Here is a 19,489-nt window from a genome sequence, read left to right on the forward strand (position 1 = left end):
CAAGAGAACTGCCTACAAGCATGAAGCCCCGAGTTCAAACCTCAGTTCTGAGAAAATACAACCAACCAAAACACTCACGCAAAAGATCCTGGCATTTCACTATGCGCAAAATACATTTCAAAACAACTAAACAAATATGGATTCTAAGGACATACTTGAGTATTTCAGAGGCAATGTGAACTTGCTTGAAACTTAATTTGAATGATACTGATTAGTAACCAGATAACATATATATCTGCTATAGCAAATTTAGCATAATATTTATTATACTTCTAACTTTTAAATCTTGTTTTTTAAACTTTTCATTAAAAAACAAGTTTGGGAAGTGGCACTGTGGCTCAAGTGGTAGAGCGCTACCCTTGAACTGAAGAGCTGAAAGACAATGCCCAGGCCCTGGGTTCAAGCCCTACAACCAAAAAAGGAAACACGTTTGGGACAAGGAGAAGCAAAGCAGATCTGTCCAGATCTGTCCATTGTGCCGCAGGACCTGCTATCCAGCCAGGCTCCCCTATAGGCAAAGCAGCTGGTGCACGGTCCTGCTCACATCATCACCAGGAGACCTTGCCCATATCACCAAGAGATCCTGCTCACCCAGTGAGAGCAATGGCACCGGTAAGTTCTCACATAGGAGATGACCATTCACTCCCAGAGAGCCATTGGAAAGATCACAAGCCAGTGGGCTGGGAAGGTGGCTTAGTGGTAGAGTGCTTGCCTTGTATGCATGAGGCCCTGGGTTCAATTCTTCAGCACCACATAAGCAGAAAAAGCCGGAAGTGGCGCTGTGGCTTAAGTGGTAGAGCGCTAGCCTTGAGCTGAAGAGCTGAGGGAGGACAGTGCCCAGGCCCAGAGTTCAGGTCCCACAACTGACAAAAAAAAGCCAGGATGAGCCAGGGAAGGAAGTGGGAGAGCCCACATCTAGTGGAAGACTCAGAAGTTCCTGCAGGTGACCTTTGGCTACTCCTACCTACAGTTAATGCTGTAAAGAATGCCTTCAATTTCCTAAGTCAGAACCAAAAAGCCTCACTGCCCCCAATTCTTTAAAAACATGGGCCCCAAACCTGTATTAAGCTCATAAAGCACCTCAAATGAGATGGCATTTTCTCTTGCCAGTTGCTGGCAAGTTGCTTTACCGTAAGAAACTAGCACCAATTTAGGAACTCGAGGAACAGCTGGTCCCGGGCTACTCGAAAAGACCTACAACTCAGATATCTGCTCGGTAGCACTCATGCTGCCTGAGCTACCATAGTCCCAGGGACCTTCACTTAGGCCTTCCCAGGAAACAGCGCATACAGCCTCAGCAGTCACCTCATCTAGGCTCCACTGTGCTGACACACACCTCTGGTCTGTTTCTATCATAAATGTCACTTAAAACACTGTCCAGCTGGCCTTTGCAGGTCTGTCACAATGTTGGCCTATTTCCTACATTTCTATTGCAAACTTTCCTTTTTCTTTGTTCTGGGTTTGTTTCATCCCTATGTTTTTCCTTGCCACCTTAAGTCCAAGTCACCCTCAAAAACAGCAAATGCACTGCTGCTTCTGTGAGGTCTTCTCAATCCGTTCCTTTCGCATTACTTCTGAAATATATTAATCTTATCTAATACCGTGTTCAATTACTCATTACATATATGTTATATGTCTCTCTAAGCGTGAATGTCCTGTTGACCAAGTCTGTGGAACACACCTGTAACTGGATCCACAGTACTTCATAGTATTGTCCTAGTGCTAACTGGCCTATGGACTTCAATGCCTCCTGATAGGATTTCAGATTCATGAATCCATTCCAGTCATTTCTAATGTTTATCTCCTGCTTCTACTTTTTAATAAAGTAAGTTCCTCAAAGTCAAAAATTTCTTTTTATATATTCTAAATCTACCTTGATATTACAGCCTTAAAAACTGTCCCATCAGCAGGGCACAGGTGACTCATGCCTGTAATCCTGGCTGCTCAGGAGGCTGAGATCTGAGGATGGAAGTTCAAAATCAAGATCAAAATCATCTCCAATTAAGCACTGTTGCTCAAAAGCTCAGGGACAGTGCCCAGGCCCTAAGTTCAAGCCCCATGATCTCTACCACCACCAACAAAAATGGTCCCTTCTAAAATCCTGCCATGTTATAAGTTCTTGAGAATATTATGTTAAGTGTCTTCAAGAACATTTTGTGAAGTGAAGCAAGCAAGACAAAAACAAACACTATACTATTTCACTAAAAGTTTATCTAAAAGTTTAAATTGTAGAAACAGAGTGGAATAGTAGATGTTAGGGCCTAAGAAGGAAGTAAGGAATGCTTTTCAAAAAGTTAGAGCTTAAAACACCTGAGTTAATTTCTTGAGATCTGCTATACAACATCAGGCTTGCCTATAGTTAACAATGGGTTGCAAACTTAAAATTTTATCAGGATTGATCTCAGGTGAAGTGTTCTTACTACAACTAAAAATATCTTTCATCATAGTGTTTTGAGACAAGTCTCCTCTTAACCATATTTACTGATCTGTCAGCATATTTTTACATAATTTTCTATAGACAGGTCTGTAACTATAGCTTCATCTTCTGTCATTGTATTTTAAATCTAAGAACGGAATTTTTTTAAAATTATATATATATTTTTTTCCCAGTCCTGGGCTTTAACTCTGGGCCTGGGTGCTATGTCTGGGCTCCTTTTGCTCAAGGATAGCGCTCTACTACTTGAGCCACAGCACTACTCTGGCTTCTTCTGTGATTAATTAGAGGTAAGAGTCTCACAGACTTTTCTGGCCAGGCTGGCTACGACCCATGATCCTCACATCTAGGATTACAGGTGTGAGCCACCGACTTCCAGACAAAATAATATTTTTTAATTTCTGATTCCATTGGAATTTTCAGAATACTGAATATAAAGTCACTATTGTAAGAAAGTAAATTCCAAATCTGTGCTGCTAGCCCAAACCTAAGTTTCATACAAATAGTTTAGGCTGTATTTTAATCACTAAAGATATTATTCTACATTTGCTATCTTTAAAAACCTTCAGCCTTTTAATCTAGCCTTTTATTTTCCTATACTGTACCCAAAGGAGGTTAGAATCTAAGAACTTGAAATAATTTGTCACTAGCAAATCTGGAGACTTCAAAACGTGCTCTCTTCTCTGAAATATGTATTTAAAATATTTCATAAAGGTGAGCTTACATATCTTCACTATTTTAGAACTAAAATGTGGATCATGAATAAACAATTTCAAAATATTACCAGTAAAGTTTCGAGAAGAGGTATGACATGCCTGTATACATGTTCTAAGAAAGAGAAGCTAAATCTAGTAAAGTCTTGACATTTATAAGGAACATTAAAAATATGCAACCAGAATAATGCAACTGAAGTACTATTTTTTAGAAAATGGCTTTGTGAAATACTTTTTCCTACCGGTCCTCTGGCTGACAGGTTCATCTTCATGAAGATTATAAAAACATGTCCATGTTCTTCAAGCCATTCATTTTATTTACTTATTTTGGATTTGACCTCAATGCCTTGAACTTGCTAGGAATTCTACTCCCTGAGTTATGCCTCCAGCCTTTTTAAAACACTAGACCACTATTTTCAACTAGTAGTAAAGCAAAACTAAAAATAAGTTAACACACAAAAGGGACTTACTGGAAGCCTCCTAAAGGCAAATAGTTCCTTCCATTTCTAGGATACCTACAGGAATACTAATACCTCTTGATTAAGTACCATCTCAACATTAACTACCACAAACCACATCCCTAGTCAAAAAAGCAAAGGGAGGAACTTAAGTGAAATTGATCACACAATAATTTAACAGATTTAACACCGCATCAGTTAATTCTCTTCCTTTGGACTTTTAAAGTATTTAAGACACATAGTAATTTCAATAGATCCCATATTGCTTCAAGAGACAAGATTTCAAGAGACTCAATATTGATGAATCTTAAGTGCGTAATATTTCACCCCAGGATTAAGACATCAGTTTGACTACGTTAGAAAAGTGAGTTTATTCTAAAATATCTAAACATAGAATATAAAAATAACACACAGTGAATTCACCATTTAAACAACTTATAAAATCTTACTGAGATGACTACCAACAAAAAAAAGTTGAAACTTGTAAAAAAAAAAAAAAAAGACAAACTTACTTCATTTCCATGTTTTTGCAGGAATTCAATTTCCTGTTGTGTAAATGTTGTCATAGAGATAGATTTCACCCTGTGTGGTGGATTTAACCCTCTCCTAAAAGATAAAATATTTTGCAAAATTTACTACTATACATTTCCAAAATCACAATGTAATTTACATTTTTAATTCACACTTATAATTCCTAAAGCAAAACTGTAAGTTTGGTTAGATTCATACTAATATATTTAAAGATAAATTCAACTAACCTCCTAGTAATCACATAGCATTTACAATATTCAATCTAGAAAACATGAATATTATTTGTGTAATTCTGATGGAGAGTAAAGACTAGATGAAGAGCACGATGGTAAACAATTTAAAAACAGTGCTGGCTTGTTCTGCTTATGTGGTGCTGAGGAATCGAACCCAGGACCTCGTGCAAGGCAAGCACTCTACCACTGAGCTACCTTCCCAGACCCATAGAACATTTTCAATCACTTAACATACAGTAAATGTTGAAGAAGAAACCAGAACAAAGGAGGGGGTAACAATGCTCAATAGAAAATGTACTCATTACCTTACTCATGTAACTGTAACCCCTCTAACAGTATTTTTACAATAAAAAATATATATTAAAAAAAAGAAGAAACCAAAGCGACAAAAAGATTCAAGAAGTAGCTGGACACAAAATTCAGTGACATTTAAATGAACAATTAATTACAATTTATTTGTGATCACATATTAAAACTCTAAAGATTACTTATAAATTTCCAAACATGGATCATTATTCATTTAAAGCCGTTAACACTGTTTTCCAATGTACTATAAGAACAAGACTACAGGGGCTGGCAAGGTGGCTCAGTGGTAGAGTGCTTGCTTTGTATGCATGAGCCTGGGTTCAATTTCTCAGCACCACATAAGCAGAAAAAGCCGGAAGTGGCGCTGTGGCTCAAGTGGTAGAGCACTAGCCTTGAGCCGAAGAGTTCAGGAACAGTGCCCAGGCCCAGAGTTCAGGACCCACAACCAGGAAAAGCAAAAAAAAAAAAAAAAAGAGCAAGACTACATTCTTTGACTTTGGGGAAACTTTGTTAATTTATTATATATGTATGTGTATATGCATATATATAATATACCCTACCTTCTCTAAAACAAAGTAAAAGGGAATTCCCTTACTACTGTTCTCTCACACGCTGCTTCTCCTCTCAACTTTGTCTCTGACCCCCTAACATCTACTTCATGTTCCAAACAATCCTTTATCTTTTCATCCTCCTTGCAATAGCTTTGATTTTTTAACTATTATTATAAAGATGATGTGTGTATCATGTCAGGTAATGAGTACATTTCTTTTTGGACAATATCACTCTTCCTTCCTTCTCTCCCAGTTGCTTGCAACAGCTTCAAAAAAAAGGCAAAGGAATAACTTTCTGTGAGAAAGAAATTATAGTATTACAAAAGATCTATGTTTTAGAGAAAAATTTAAGGCAAAAGCATTATACACATTGGAATGTGTTCAATGTTCAGTGTTCAATGAGGCAGGCAAGCTAGTTTATACCTATAACCTAGCTACTAAGGAGGTTGAGATTATGAGGATCTTAGTTTGAGGCCAATAAAGGTCACAGACTCCATCTCAACCAACACAATGCTGGGTACAGTTGCTCGTGCCTGTCATCTTATTTCTTTCTGTCTCTAAGATGTCTGTGAAGTTACATCAAAATGGTTCTAAGTGTGGATTTATCCCAATTCTGAAAAGCAGCTGTGGTCTTATTGCTGCCTTTTGTTAGAACTGGAAAGTTTCAGCTATCATCTCTTCAAACTACATTTCTCAGGCTGACCTTGAATTTTTAATCCTCCTGCCTCAGCCTCTTAAATGCTGGTATTCAAACCCAGCTTGAGTAATTATTTTTAATTGCCTAATGTCTCTAAGTTTTCCACAATGACTACATATTATTATATAATTAGAATAGCAACAAGAGAAGTCCAAACTGACTGGTGGTGGTGACAATCAAAAACTTTTGCAAAAACTATTGCATTTTTAGTCCTGGCTTTATGGATGTGAGTACCTGATGAAAGCGTGCAAGTCTTGCTAAGGCTTTCTTTCAACTTCCCTGAAACCTAAAGATCCTTCCTCCCTAGCTGATAATTCCCACCCACCAAGGACTGACACTTGGAATGTTATGGGGGCTGTTCTTGCATGGTGGGATGTGAAGCAGCAGACTCTGCCTCTATTCACTGTCAGGAGCACTTCCCTGCAAGAAGTGGCAATCAAACATGTTTCCGGACATTGCCCAATCTCCCAGGGAAGACAGCCCTTCTAGTTGAGAGCCACTGTTCTTAATAGGACAAACATATTAATTACCTAGAACTGAGACTGAGTCCTCTGTTGATATGTAAATTCTACCAAGGCATGATCTCCTCCAAAGTACTCTACTCTTCCATGCCACACAAAACCATTTTTTTCTATAACTTTACACTCAGCATAACAGAGCACAACAGACAAAGCAAATACATAAATTTTAAATGTAGTAGTGCGTTTAAAATTTTAATTGCAAACAATGCTTGATAAGAAATGTACTCATTATCTTGCCCATGTAATTGTAACCCCTCTGTACAGTATTTTCACAATAATAAAAAAAAATCTTGAAAAAGCAAAAAAAAAAAAAAATTCAAGGGCTGGGACCTAGCTCAAGTGTGTCTAGCAAATATGAGGCCCTCAGTTCAAACCCCAGTACTGAAAAAAGTCTCAGTCCTTATGGCCTTAGAGCGATATGTCATTTTGTTTTTCAACTATATTTACAACATAAACATTGTCAAACTAAAAACCCAAGATAAATAAGTCATTGTCTTAGCTATTTTCAGAGAACAAAATTAAAGATGTAACCTGAGATTTAAAAAAAAAATGTATTCTTTACCTGACTTATGTAAACCCCCATGTATATCACCTTTATAATAACAATTGTAAATTTTAAATTCCATTTTCCTTCCTTAAAAAAATTTTTTTAATTGCAAAACAGTAAAAGAGGCATTCACAACAAACAACTAAGTATGAACTATATGATGTATAATAGCTAGTCACCAGATATAAGTTCACAAGGCAGAAGAAAATTATTAATTATATTCATGCTGGCAAGTCTACATATTTAATTTCCTTTTAGGTCAAAAATACTAAAAAAGGTTTTTGTTGAAAAACAAAAGAAAAAAACAAAAGAAATCAGTAGATAGAGAAAAAAAAGAAGGTAGAATTAGTCTTAATCCTTTATTGAACAAGAAAGAACTGAGGGAAAATGGAGCATTTGAAGAGATAATAACTGAAAATTTCCAGAACTAAAAAAGGCAGCAATAAGACATGGGCATCTTATCAAAACTGGAATAAAAGCCATACTTACGGACACATTTTGGTGTAACATCACAGACAGATCTTAAGTCAGAAAGAAAAGACAAAAACAAAAATCTTGACAGACAGTTCACTTAAGGGAACATTAGCACATTATCTTCAAGTGGCAAAAAGTAGCAACTATTGAGACCCAGAGAAGCTATTTTTGCACTAATACCAAAATAGTGATTTTTTTTTCAGATTAAAAGAAAAAAAAAACAACCTCGAGTTTACCCCTGAAATTTTCACTGAAGAAACTTAGATTGTATGTATTTTAAAAAGAAAATGAGGGCAAAGCACAGTGGCTCACACCGATAGCCCCAGCTACTCAGGAAGCCTAGATAAAAAGGATTTAAGTTGAGGCCTGCCCAGGCAGGAGAGAAATAGCTAAAGCCCCATTTCAACCAATATGCTAGTGTGTTCCTGTCAGCACAGTTTCTGGGGAGGCACAGAGGAGGCCTTTTCCCAAGGCCTGCCCTGGCAAAAACAAGTATGACACATTATCTCAATAACTAAAGAAACAAGGCTGGGGGTGTGTGGCTCAAGTTGTAGCACTTGGGTGCAAGACCTGAGTTCAAATCTCAATACTGCCAAAAAGGAAAAAAAACTCCAAAGAAGTTTTCAAGTGACCTCAGGTAAGCAAAGAAACTAGCAAACAAGCAAATCCAACCAAACAATATCCGATCACAATAATGTCCCAAATTTGCCAACAATAGTACTTAAGAAAGGCAGCTGGTATTTTTAAGGATGTTATATTGTTAGAACATTAATGCTGATTAGTTCTAGATTGTAGAATAGTACAATTTCAATAGGGACTATAAAATAATACAGAATTTTCAACTTCCAACCCAGTATAACAGGGCAACTCAAAACAAAACTTGTCAATGTTTCAATAAAATTAAATGTACACTTGCCATATATCATCTAGCAATTCCACTCCAAGATACTTGAGTGAAAAAAAAAATCTATGTTTACCCCTTGTACACCAACATTTATAGCAGTTCTATTCATATTCATTAGAAGCGAGACACAACTGGGCTGCTTCACAATTGGAGAATGGATAAATAAGCCACCTTGACAATAAGGAGGAGCAAACTATTGAGATACAACCAACCAGAGTCAATCTTAAAGGCATGCTGAGTGAGAACAGGCAAACTGGAAAAGTCGACTCCCTTTACTTTTCTCAAAAAAGCAAATTTACAGTCTTGGGGAACCACAGTACTTGTCTGGGATTAGGAAAAACAAGAGAGAGCCATGACGAGCATTTTCAGGGCAACGGAACAGCTCCATGTCTGATTTTAGTGGAAGTTACATGAATCTATACAAGTTAAGATTCAAAGAACTATACACCCAAATAGTTTATTTCAATGTATGTTAATTTTTAGAAATTAAAAAGAAACTGAAGCCCTGAGTCAATATTACTATCTATATAACCACAATTTTTATATTAATGTCTTTTTCCTCATTTGAAACCCATCTTCTTTTCTTTACCTACCAAATTCTGTTCAATCTTTAATAGATCAAGACTGAAATCAGATTATTTTTTAACATATTTTCACAGAAACTGATATTCCTTCTCTTTATAGCTAAACCTAATGGAGCTACCATGTGAATCCAGTGTTTATAAAACACTTTACTGTAGTGATATTAGTCATAACTATTTGATGGAAGTACTGGGCAAGTAAACCACAGCATTTTTACAAGACCATCCATTCCAAATCCCAAAGTCTCAAGTTTTGTGTAAAAAAAAATTTGCCTCATTTAAAAACTGCAGTATTGATGTTCTGAAAGCATGTTTGCCAGCTCACTGGTTTCAAGCTGCAAACTTAACTACTAGTATAGCCCAGTATGTTTTTGCAGTATAATTAAGTCATACATGGAGCCTCAGGAGTTTCAACTTTAATGACCACCACCCAAGTATGACAGTAACCAGATGGTGTGACTCATTCCATATGTCCACCAGTATGCTGCTGTTAACCATGCCTCAAGCAGTCTTGCAAATAGCCATTTGTTCAATTCATTATGTTCAATTCTTATGTGACATGCATAAGAAAGCTCCATTTTATTAACTGTTTTTATCCTGCTGGGGGACAAACTGGTTAAAATGTTTTAATGGGCTGTGGAAGTTCTATGTGGTTCTAATACTACAGGCAGAAAGTAATAAAGTTCGTTTGACATTAGATCTATCACAATCCTAATCATTAACTAAAAATGCTACATGTTTTACAGCATAAAAATTACACATTTAAAATCTAGAAAAGATAAAATATATCTTTAGTAGTTTATCAATATTTTATAAGCTGCTGGCACCAATACACTATACATACTGAACTGCCCAATGTATTATCTATCCATAGCCCAACTTAAAAACTGCATACAGCTGAGCGCTGGTAGCTCTTACACCTGTAATCCTAGCTACTCAGGAGGCTAAGATCTGAGGATCACAGTTTGAAGCCAGCCTGGGCAGAAAAGTTCATGAGACTTTTATCTCCAATTAACCACCAGAAAACTGATAGTGGAGCTATAACTCAAAGTGGTAGAGCACAGCCTTGAACAAAAAAGCTCAGACAGCATCCAGGCCCTCAGTTCAAGCCCCACGACCAACAAAATAAAAACAATGAACAAAAGTAACAACAACAACAACCCCACTAAATAAATATAAAATATGTATATATGTAGAAATATGTCATAAATACTATAGCACAGTACTGGGAATGTGGCTTAGTGGTGGAGCGGGGCGCTTCCCTAGCATGCATGAAGCCCTAGGTTCGATTCCTCAGTACCACATACACAGAAAAAAGACGGAAATGGTGCTGTGGTTCAAGTGGTAGAAGGCTAGCCTTGAGCAAAAGAAGCTCAGGGATAGTGTCCAGGCCCTTAGTTCAAGCCCCAGGACTGGCAAAAAAACAAACAAACAAACTATAGCACAAAGTCCTTATAATACTTAGAGCAAGCATATAAAAAATAATATTCAAGTAATGACTCAAACTTAATGAATGCATTACAGTTTAACAATGGTGAGCAAAACCCAAACATATCTTCACTATATCCCCTAGTCCCTACTGAAATAACAATAAAAATACATTAATCTACAAAAGATAAGAGCAGAAAACAAAGGGGGAACTCAATAGCATACTATATAGTTCTCTAATCAGAATAATCAAAAGGTAAATATGCCAAGCCTGGTGTGATGGTGTGGGCTTGGATTCCTAGACTCTCTGGAGGTTGAGGTAAGAGAATCCCTTGAGCCAAGACATTCCAGATCAGAAACACAGTAAAGCCCTGTATCAGCACTGAAAGACTTCGGGAAAAGCCAGAACAGAAGCTCTGGAAGTGAAAGAAACCAAATAGAAAGTGATGCCCACGAAGACACCTAAGAAAAGCTACAATTAAAGAACTGGATGGGGAGAGGTACAGTAAAGAAAGAAAGAAAAAGAAACAGAGGAGGGAAGAGAAAGAAGGAAATAGTAAACCAAGGATGGTACTTGTAATCGGAGCACTTGGGAGCCTGAGGCAGGAAGATGGTGAGCCAGGTTGGGATGGAGACTTGAAGATAGTTAAGATGATAGCTAGCTAGCTAGACAGACAGACAGACACACATATACATACATAAACACATAAATACATAGATTATATAGACATAGATTAGAGAGAGGTATCACACATATACAGACTCATACATACATCAGGTGGAGATAAATACTGTCAAAAATCATGAGACTATCAGGTCCTCAACAGGTACAAGCCCACCAGGCCCTAACGGGAGTCTGAAGGAAAACTTAATCCAGACCAGTTATATGAAATAAATTCTGTAGTCAACCTTACCCGCTGTTAGGCATCATGATAGAAAGTGAAGGAAGATCTTCTAAGACCATTGGATGCAAAGTCCTACCTTCCTTTTTTTTTTTATTACTGCTTAAGCTTAGCACTAATAGTTTTTAAACCAAACACTGAAAAAAAATTTAACTTATACAAGATACACACCAACACCAAAATACTTAAATAAGAGGTTCAGAACAAGATTAAAATGAGCTCATAAATGTCCTGGAGTAGGAAACAATGGGTCACAAAGAATCAGTAATATAGTATTCAGCCTTTCCAGCTCAACACTTGAAGACAGCTAACCAATGCCTTGAAAGATCAAATATTCTCATCCTTGTAAATACAGATATATGCAATTATTGGTGAAAATGAGAGCAGACGTTTTCAGCTATTTAGCTCATAAAAATGACCTCTCATTAATCTTAACCAGGAGGCTACTAGAAGGTGTGGGAGAATCTAGGGAAGAGAATCCAGGGCTGAAGAGATACCAGGAATCAAGATAAAGGAAGAACCCCAAAAACATAGCTGCTTACAGGCAGAGAAGGGGATCACAAACTTATCCAGAAATCATTTACCCCGAAACAAAATGTAACTGAAATGTCCAATCATACTGAAGGAAATCTTATACCTCAGAGATAATTTATCTCAAAATCTATCAATACATGCATTGAAAGCAAAGCAAATGAAGAGAACTAAACAATACAGGTAAAGAAAGGTAAAGAATGCTGAATTTAAAAAAAAAAAAAAAAAGAACCCATGTTGAGAAAAAAAAATTAAGCACTATTCTATTAGAAATAGGGTAATCAGATGAGAGTTTAAAATCGCATTCTACAATAATCAGAAACTGAGGAAGGCAGCAGGGAACTGCTCTTCATCATAGCATTTGGTTCTTAAAATGATGTGCACTTGTCCTTTTAATAAAAGCTGTATTTAAAATCCAAATTTTGCTTTGACATATACCTATAGAATGACTTCCATAACTGATGAAAAAATCATTCCTATAGTACTTGAGATCTTTTAAATTAAAACTTAAATCTTTTAAACTTCAAAAGCCATTTCCTCATTATACTTTATACTTTAGCAATTCCTTTAAGGGAACAACTTTGGAGCACAATGGTTCCATATGAGAACCATTCAAGTTTGAAAACCAAAATAAACATTTTCACATTTTGCCACATTTGTAAGTTCTATTCTCATATTTTCCCCACCAAAAAGCTTACACAATTTAACATAAAATGGAAAAAGGACAAGGATTTTTATAAAATGGGAAAAGGACAAGGATTTTTAGTATCTGGCACTCATAGGAAAATTTTTATACCTTTTCTAAAACTACGTTTCTCTCAAACTTCATACCCTGCTTAGAGTTATATAGAATATACATACTACTACCTCTTTCAAGCACAGGCCATGAACTGCCTAAACATAATGCATGATCTATAAACAGTGCTACCTACCCCCAATCTCCTCACATTCTGCTTCCTGAAAAAGTTCCTTTCATACAGTTCCACATCTACTTTGCCACCCAGATCACATTCTTTGGAGAACACTTCATACTGTTAATGCATCCTTTTTCAAAGGAACAACCACAATACTATGACCTCTCTCTCTTTATAGCATTAACCAAAAACATTAATAACCTTACTTATTGTTAATACTCTTTTCTCTGAACAAATTATCACTCCTATTACTTCAAACAATTCAAATAAGCTTTCTATCCTTAATTTATAGTTAATGAATTTCATTTTTTTTATGTTCCATCAGGTGCCTAGGATAAAAACTCTCATATGCAGTTTCTAAAAGGTATCACAAGTAACTGGTTACTAATAAAAGTATTCAAAGTTATAAATATTTGCTTTCTTACACACATGAGAGGTGTTTCCCTAGACAATAGTTTCTCTACTTCAAATGGAAAATCCATTAGTGACTAGACAAAAATAGGAGAAATGAAACTAATCCTGAAGATGTCCATGAAAGTTTCTCACACATGCCATTGAATGCCTGTAATCCTAGCTGTTCAAGACGCTGAGATCTAGAAGACTGAGGTTAGAAACTAGACTGAGTGGAAAAGTCTGGAGACTTCATCTCTAAAATAACCAGCAAAAAGCTGGCTAAAGGCATAGCTTAAGTAGTTAAGTGCCAGCTGAGAAAACAAGTTGAGCAACTGTGAGGTACTTACTATGTTCAAACTCCAGTATTGGATCAAAAAAACCCAAAAACAAAACAAAAAACACAGATATGAACATCATGTATGTTGCATGGAAAAGACGGCACACGTCATTCTAGGAGACTGCCTGGTTTCCAAAGCAGGAATAGCTTTCAAACTGTGACTCACACATCAGCAATTCCTTCAAACAATGTTTTAATTCTTTTCACATAAAATTCAATTCACTGCTAGTACTTAAACATTTGATGTAAATGAAATCTAGTTAAGCTGAACTTTATGTAAGGGTTGGTTCACAATGGTGTTCACTACTACTTCTGTTTTTAAAAAAAAGTAGAAAAATGAGTAAAAGAAAAAGTTTAATGGGCTCTGAATGTGGCTCAGTGGTAGAGTGCTTGCCTAGCATGCATCATGTCCAGGGTTCAATTCCTCAGTACTACCACATAAACAGAAAAAGCTAGAAGTGGTGCTGTGTCTCAAGTGGTAGAGTGCTAGCCTTGAGCAAAAAGAAGCTCAGGGACAGTGGCCAGGCCCTGAAATCAAGCCCCATGACTAGCATAAAGAAAGGAAGAGAGAAAGAGAGAGAGAAAGAGAAAAAGAAAAAGAGAGAAAGAGAGAGAGAGAGAGAGAAGGTGTTACCATACATACCCTAAAGGGTGAATAGTTTTTCCCGGTACAGAACAGCATTTTATGGGAAGACTGATGAATAAATCCGTGTTTCTCCTTTTCTCTGAAAATCCTACTGCTAAAGCCTATTTATACAATGACCATTCTCCCTCACACCTTTCAACTGAGTTTTACACTCAGCACAAGCTGTTTCAAGCCAGATGTGGTGACCCATTCCTGTAATCCTGAAGACAAAACAAGAGGAATGCACATCACATGAGGATAGCCTAGCAACTTCCTGAGACTCTCAAAAACACAACAAACATTATGGTTCAACTATAGTGTATGATACCAAACTTTGGTATGATAGTTGATAATACAGTTGCTATCATACTTCATAAGTATATAGCTTATTATTGGAGACTATGTAAAATAATCAAAGTAGAAAGAACTGTTTTTATGTAAACTAAGTGAAGTATGTGAGTGATCTAACTAAATCCTGTCACTGGAAGAAGCTGCTATTTAACTACGGATGAAATGCATAAAAGACTAAAAAAGATAATAAAAATCTTAATTCATTGTTCAAACTGCTTTAAAAGTAAGTTAAGGCCAATCTTGGTAGTTGGTGCTACAACGCCAGCTACTTGGGAGGTAGAAATGGGGAGAACTGTGGATCAAGGACAGCTAAGACAAAAAAAAAAGTTAGTGGGACCTTCCCCCCAGATACTCAGAAGGTGTAAGTAGAAAGATGGCAGTCTGGGCCAGCCTGTGCTTTCAACACTAGACCCTCACCTAGGAGGGGTTGAGAGGGAGGGAGAGAAAAATCTGTCTAGCAAGCATGAGGCCAAGTTTAATCCTCAGCACTACCGACATGTACACAATAAAATCCACTAACATGGGCATTTTTTGGTGTGAAGGGAGACTTTATTATTTCCCTGATTTAGACAGGTACCCTCCACTCCTAGAACGACATATTGCTATTGCTAAGTCCACTCTTAAGTTCCGAACTTCAGTCTAGTTGGGTAGTCATATGGCTATCCTGAGCCAGTGCTCTGATCAGACACATACTCCATCCTAATTTTAGTGGAACAAGGATCCTCAATAGAACTCTCAAATCAGAAATCTCTCTCTTTTTTTTTTTTTGTCCAGTTCTGGGGCTTGAACTGGGCCTGGCTCTTCAGTTCAAGTCCAGTGCTCTACCACTTGAGCCTGAGCCCCAGTACCACTTCTGGTTTTCTGGTGGTGAATTGGAGATAATTTCCTTAGTAGATGGGATTATAGGTATGAGTCACCACCCCTGGCTTAATGGTGAATCTTTATTTGAAGAATCTTAATTTTTTTCTAACAAAAAGGTGTGTAAATCTGTTTAGGATAGATTGCAATCAAATATTCTTGGAGCTTTTTTTAACATTCAGGATCTTACACAAGTCAAGGTGGTATCTTGCTGTGTAGCTCAGGCTGGCCTAGAACTCATGATCCTACAGCCTTGGCCTCCCTGGGATTACAGTTATACACCCTCCTGCTCAGTGTAGTGACTCATTCTCTCTCTCTCTCTTTTTTTTTTTCTGTCAGTCATAGGGCTTTAACTCTGGGCCTGAGCATTGTCCCTTGAGCTCTTCAGCTCAAGGCTGATCACAACTTCAGCCACAGTGCCACATCTGGTTTTCTGAGTGGTTTATTGGAGATAAGACTCTCCTGGGCTGGGAAGGTGGCTCAGGGGTAGAGTGCTTGCCTTGCATACCTGAGGCCCTGGGTTCGATTCCTCAGCACCACATAAGCAAAAAGAAAAAAAAAAAGCTGGAAGTGGCGTTGTGGCTCAAGTGGTAGAGTGCTAGCCTTGAGCTGAAGAGCTGAGGGACAGCACCCAGGCACAGAGTTCAGGCCCCAGGACTGGACCCCCCCCCCCCGCCCCCCTAAAAAAGAAAAAAAGTTAAAAAAAAAAAAAAAAGGAGATAAGACTCTCCTGGACTTTCTTGCCAGGGCTAGCTTTGAACCTCGTTCCTTAGATCTCAGCCTCCAGAGTAGCTAGGATTACAGGCGTGAGCCACCAGTGCCCAGCTGTGACTCATATTCTTGATTCTGTCACGTGATTGTAATGGATTAAGATATTTTGATAAGGCAGTAAAATTTCAATTTAGAGTAAGTAGAAAAGTGGGTATTTTTGGTTGTGAAAGACCAAAACATTTTTCATCTAAGTGAAAATCCATGTGCTAGAATACAACAGCTGACCTGCGTCTCAATATAAGAAATATGACAATTATACTACGATTTATATTCTAGAAACAATTATGTGATTTTAAAACTGATTTGATTCATAATTCAGGTAACAGTCAAAAGCTCCAAGCTGACAGAAATTAGTGTCTCTCTGATTTAAATGTCTTTTACTTACTGTTCCCTGAGTAATAGAAAGCCCTCTCTATTGGGCAACCTTCAAGTATTGGTGAGATGTTTAACACACATTCAATCTTAATATTAAAAACAAATCTAAGCCAGGCACCAGTGGCTCATGTCTGTAATGCTAGCTACTTTGGAGACTGAGATTCAAAGACAGTGGTTCAAAGCCAGATGGGGAAGCAAAGTCCATAAGACTCTTACCTTCAATTAACCACCAAAATGCTAGAAATGGGGTAGATCATAGGTCCTGAGTGAAAAAACAAAGGACAGCACAAGCCCAGAGTTCAAACCTGAGAATTGGCATGAACAAATAAAATCTAGCTGGGTGCTAGTGTTTTATGCCTATAATCCTAGCTACTTAAGAGACTGAGATCTAAGAACTGAAGTTTGAAGCAAGCCTCAACAGACGAATCAGAATATTATCTCCAACTAACCAGTAGAAAGCCAGAAATGGAGGTATGGCTCAAGTGGTAGATAAGAGTACTAGCCTTGGTGAGGCCAAGGGTAAGGCTCTGAATTCAAACTCCAATAATGGACTCAAAAAGAGATTAAAAAAAAAAAAATCTACATAACGAGCTCTACTGATATATTTTATTCTCATCATTTCATATGAGAGAAAATCTACACTCACGTGGCATTCTCAATACCACATAGCTAATATTTAGAACCAAAATTCAAAATCAGGTTCACCTAGCTCAAAAGTACTTGGGTCTTTCAACTGTATAATTCTCAGGCATCAACTCCTTGGTGATAACTTTATAAATCCGTTTAGCTCTTTAGCACACCTCTAAAAAGGAAATCGTACAATGTTCTGCCGCTCGGTGTGGATACTTGCTATGCAGGCTCCATTGGACAGCTGCAGCCAGTGCCCTCAGCGAAAGACACAGAAAGTTAGCGATATAAACAAAGACAGAGAAATGAAATGCTGACAGTACTGGAGTGCAACTCTCACTTAAAAGGAAAATATTGCAGCCCCGTGACCCAAGCTTGTAATCCTAGCTACTCAGGAGGCAGCGATCTGAGGACTATGATTTGGCACCCGCCAGCACCACCGCCTCCTGGAAAGTGTTTGAGACTCTCATCTCCAGTGCGCACTTACAGAGCCAGAGAGCAGCACCAGCCCTGCGCAAAGCAGCTCAGGGGCAGGCCCCGGGCGAGTTCAAGCCCCAGACTCCCGCGTGTGCGCCACGCACGGAAGAAAAGCATCACCGTTCGGATAGCCTTCCTACGGAACGGATCTCAAGCCCGGAGCGTAGGTTAGGGGTGGAAATAATGTCCTTTATGCGCATTTCCTGTGCATTACACATTCGCTGCCCGGGGCTCAGGACGCGTCGGAACCCGCAGCGGTGCGCTCGCTTACACCGGCGAAGACCCTACTCTCTGGGCGCCTAACGCTCTCTTCTGGGTCAACGACGGCACCTACTTCTGTTTTAAGAGTGAATCCTCGAAGTGGGTTGGACTTTCAGCCTCACTTTACAACCAGCTGCCCACCTCGGTCAGGCAAGCACCGGCCGTGCGGGGCCGCCGCCGCGCTGGGCGGTGCGGCTCCAGGGCGAGCTCCCGCACCCACCGCACGCCCGGTGCTCGGCAGGGGGGCCGGTCCCCGCGGAGGCCGGGTCGTGAGCGCCTCGGCGCCCAAGGGAGCCGAAGCGGCGCGGTCTCAACCTTCCGAGGAGCCCGCGTCCCCCGACGTCCCGGTTACCCACCCACCGCGACTTTAAGGACCGAGCGACTCGGGGGTGACATCACCGGAGCAGCGGCGCGGCCCACCGGAGGACCACGTTCCCCGACGGCGGGTCGCGGTGACCAGCGCCGGCCCGACACCCGGCCCCCGGGCCAACTTTCCCCGCCAGGACCCCAGAACCCCACCCGCCTCTCGCCGGCCTCCCGCGCTGCCCCTTCCCCGCAGCGAACGTGGCCGCTCTCCGGAACTTTCCTCGGGGGAAATCTGACCCGCCGCCGCCACCCAGACGCGGCGGTCCCCGGGGCGCTCGGACCCCGGGGGACCGGAGGAGCCCCGGTCCCCCCCGCACCCGCCCGGCGGGGACACACAAAGGACCCGCAGGGCCCTCCCCGCGCCGCGCCGCCGGGCAGGGTCCCCGGGAGGAGGCCGCCGGCGCCGCGGGGACCCGGGGCTGGGTGCGGTGGGCGCGGCGGGGCGCTGATGCTCCCCGCGGGCCCCAGGCCGCCCCACCCCGCCCTCGCCCCACCCACCGAGGCGGCCTCCGGCGGGGACCCTCCGACCCGGCCGCGCACGTCCCGCCCGACCCCGCCCGAGCGGGGCGCCCTCCAACGGCCTCCGGTGCCCGGCCCGCGCCCGGCCCCGGCCCGCCCCGCTCCCAGCCCTGGCCCCGGCCCCGGGCCGCCCCTCTCTCGGCCCCGGCCCCGGCCCCGGCCCACCCCGTTCCCGGCCCCTGCCCCGGCCTACTCCGCTCCGGGCCCGGTCCTCGGCCGGCGCCCGGCGGAGGCCGCCCCGCCGCCCGCCCCGCACTCACAGGCTGCCCGAGCAGGACGTGCAGACGAAGGAGCCGACCGTCATGTTCACGTAGGTGGGGCCGCGCTGGTCGCAGTCGAAGCACTTGCGGTTGTGCGGGAGCCCCGTCATGTCCCGCAGCATCTTCAGGTGCTTCTCCTCCTGCTTCCGCTTCGCGCTGGCCGCCATGGCCGCGGCGCCGGGGGGCAGAGGCCGGCGGGGCCGGGAGCCGGGGCGGCGCTGCGCCGGGGCCCGCGGTCCCACGGGCCGCCCTGGCCGCGGCCGCCGCCCTCCGTCCGCGCGCGCGCGCGTGCGCGCGGGGCCCGCGCGGGGGGCGGGGGGGGGGGTCCGGCCCTGCCGCGGCGCGGCTCGGCTCGGCCCGGCTCGGCGACCGCGGGGGACGCGACGGGACGCTGCGGAGCGGGTCACACCAACCGACCCGGCGGGACAACCGCCGCGCCGCCGCCGCCGCCTTCCCGACGCCTCCCGATGGTGAGGGGGAGGGGGAGGGAAGAGACGCGGAGGACGCAGACGGCAAGAGGAGGCCCGTCCCGGGCGGCCGGAGG

General features: G+C 41.4%; 1 protein-coding gene across 7 annotated transcripts in view; it reads right to left on the minus strand.

The window, feature by feature from the left end:
• Agfg1 (ArfGAP with FG repeats 1) overlaps window positions 1–19,226 on the minus strand; it is a 56,705-nt gene extending 37,479 nt beyond the window's left edge. For 5 of the 7 annotated variants that reach the window (XM_042678955.1, XM_042678954.1, XM_042678949.1 and 2 more), the window contains exons 1-2: window positions 18,946–19,152; window positions 4,118–4,211 (exon numbers count right to left, since the gene is read on the minus strand). In XM_042678955.1, the coding sequence (XP_042534889.1) occupies window positions 4,118–4,211; window positions 18,946–19,112 (261 nt within the window). In that variant the 5' untranslated portion in view covers window positions 19,113–19,152. Of the gene's footprint in view, window positions 1–4,117; window positions 4,212–18,945 lie in introns of all 7 variants that reach the window. The other 2 variants (XM_042678953.1, XM_042678952.1) reach the window with 1 other exon arrangement.
• Between the last annotated feature and the right edge of the window lie 263 nt (window positions 19,227–19,489).

The sequence above is a fragment of the Dipodomys spectabilis genome, unplaced genomic scaffold (assembly GCF_019054845.1).
Source record: "Dipodomys spectabilis isolate Male_0828 unplaced genomic scaffold, ASM1905484v1 ptg000051l, whole genome shotgun sequence".
NCBI classification, from domain to species: domain Eukaryota; kingdom Metazoa; phylum Chordata; class Mammalia; order Rodentia; family Heteromyidae; genus Dipodomys; species Dipodomys spectabilis.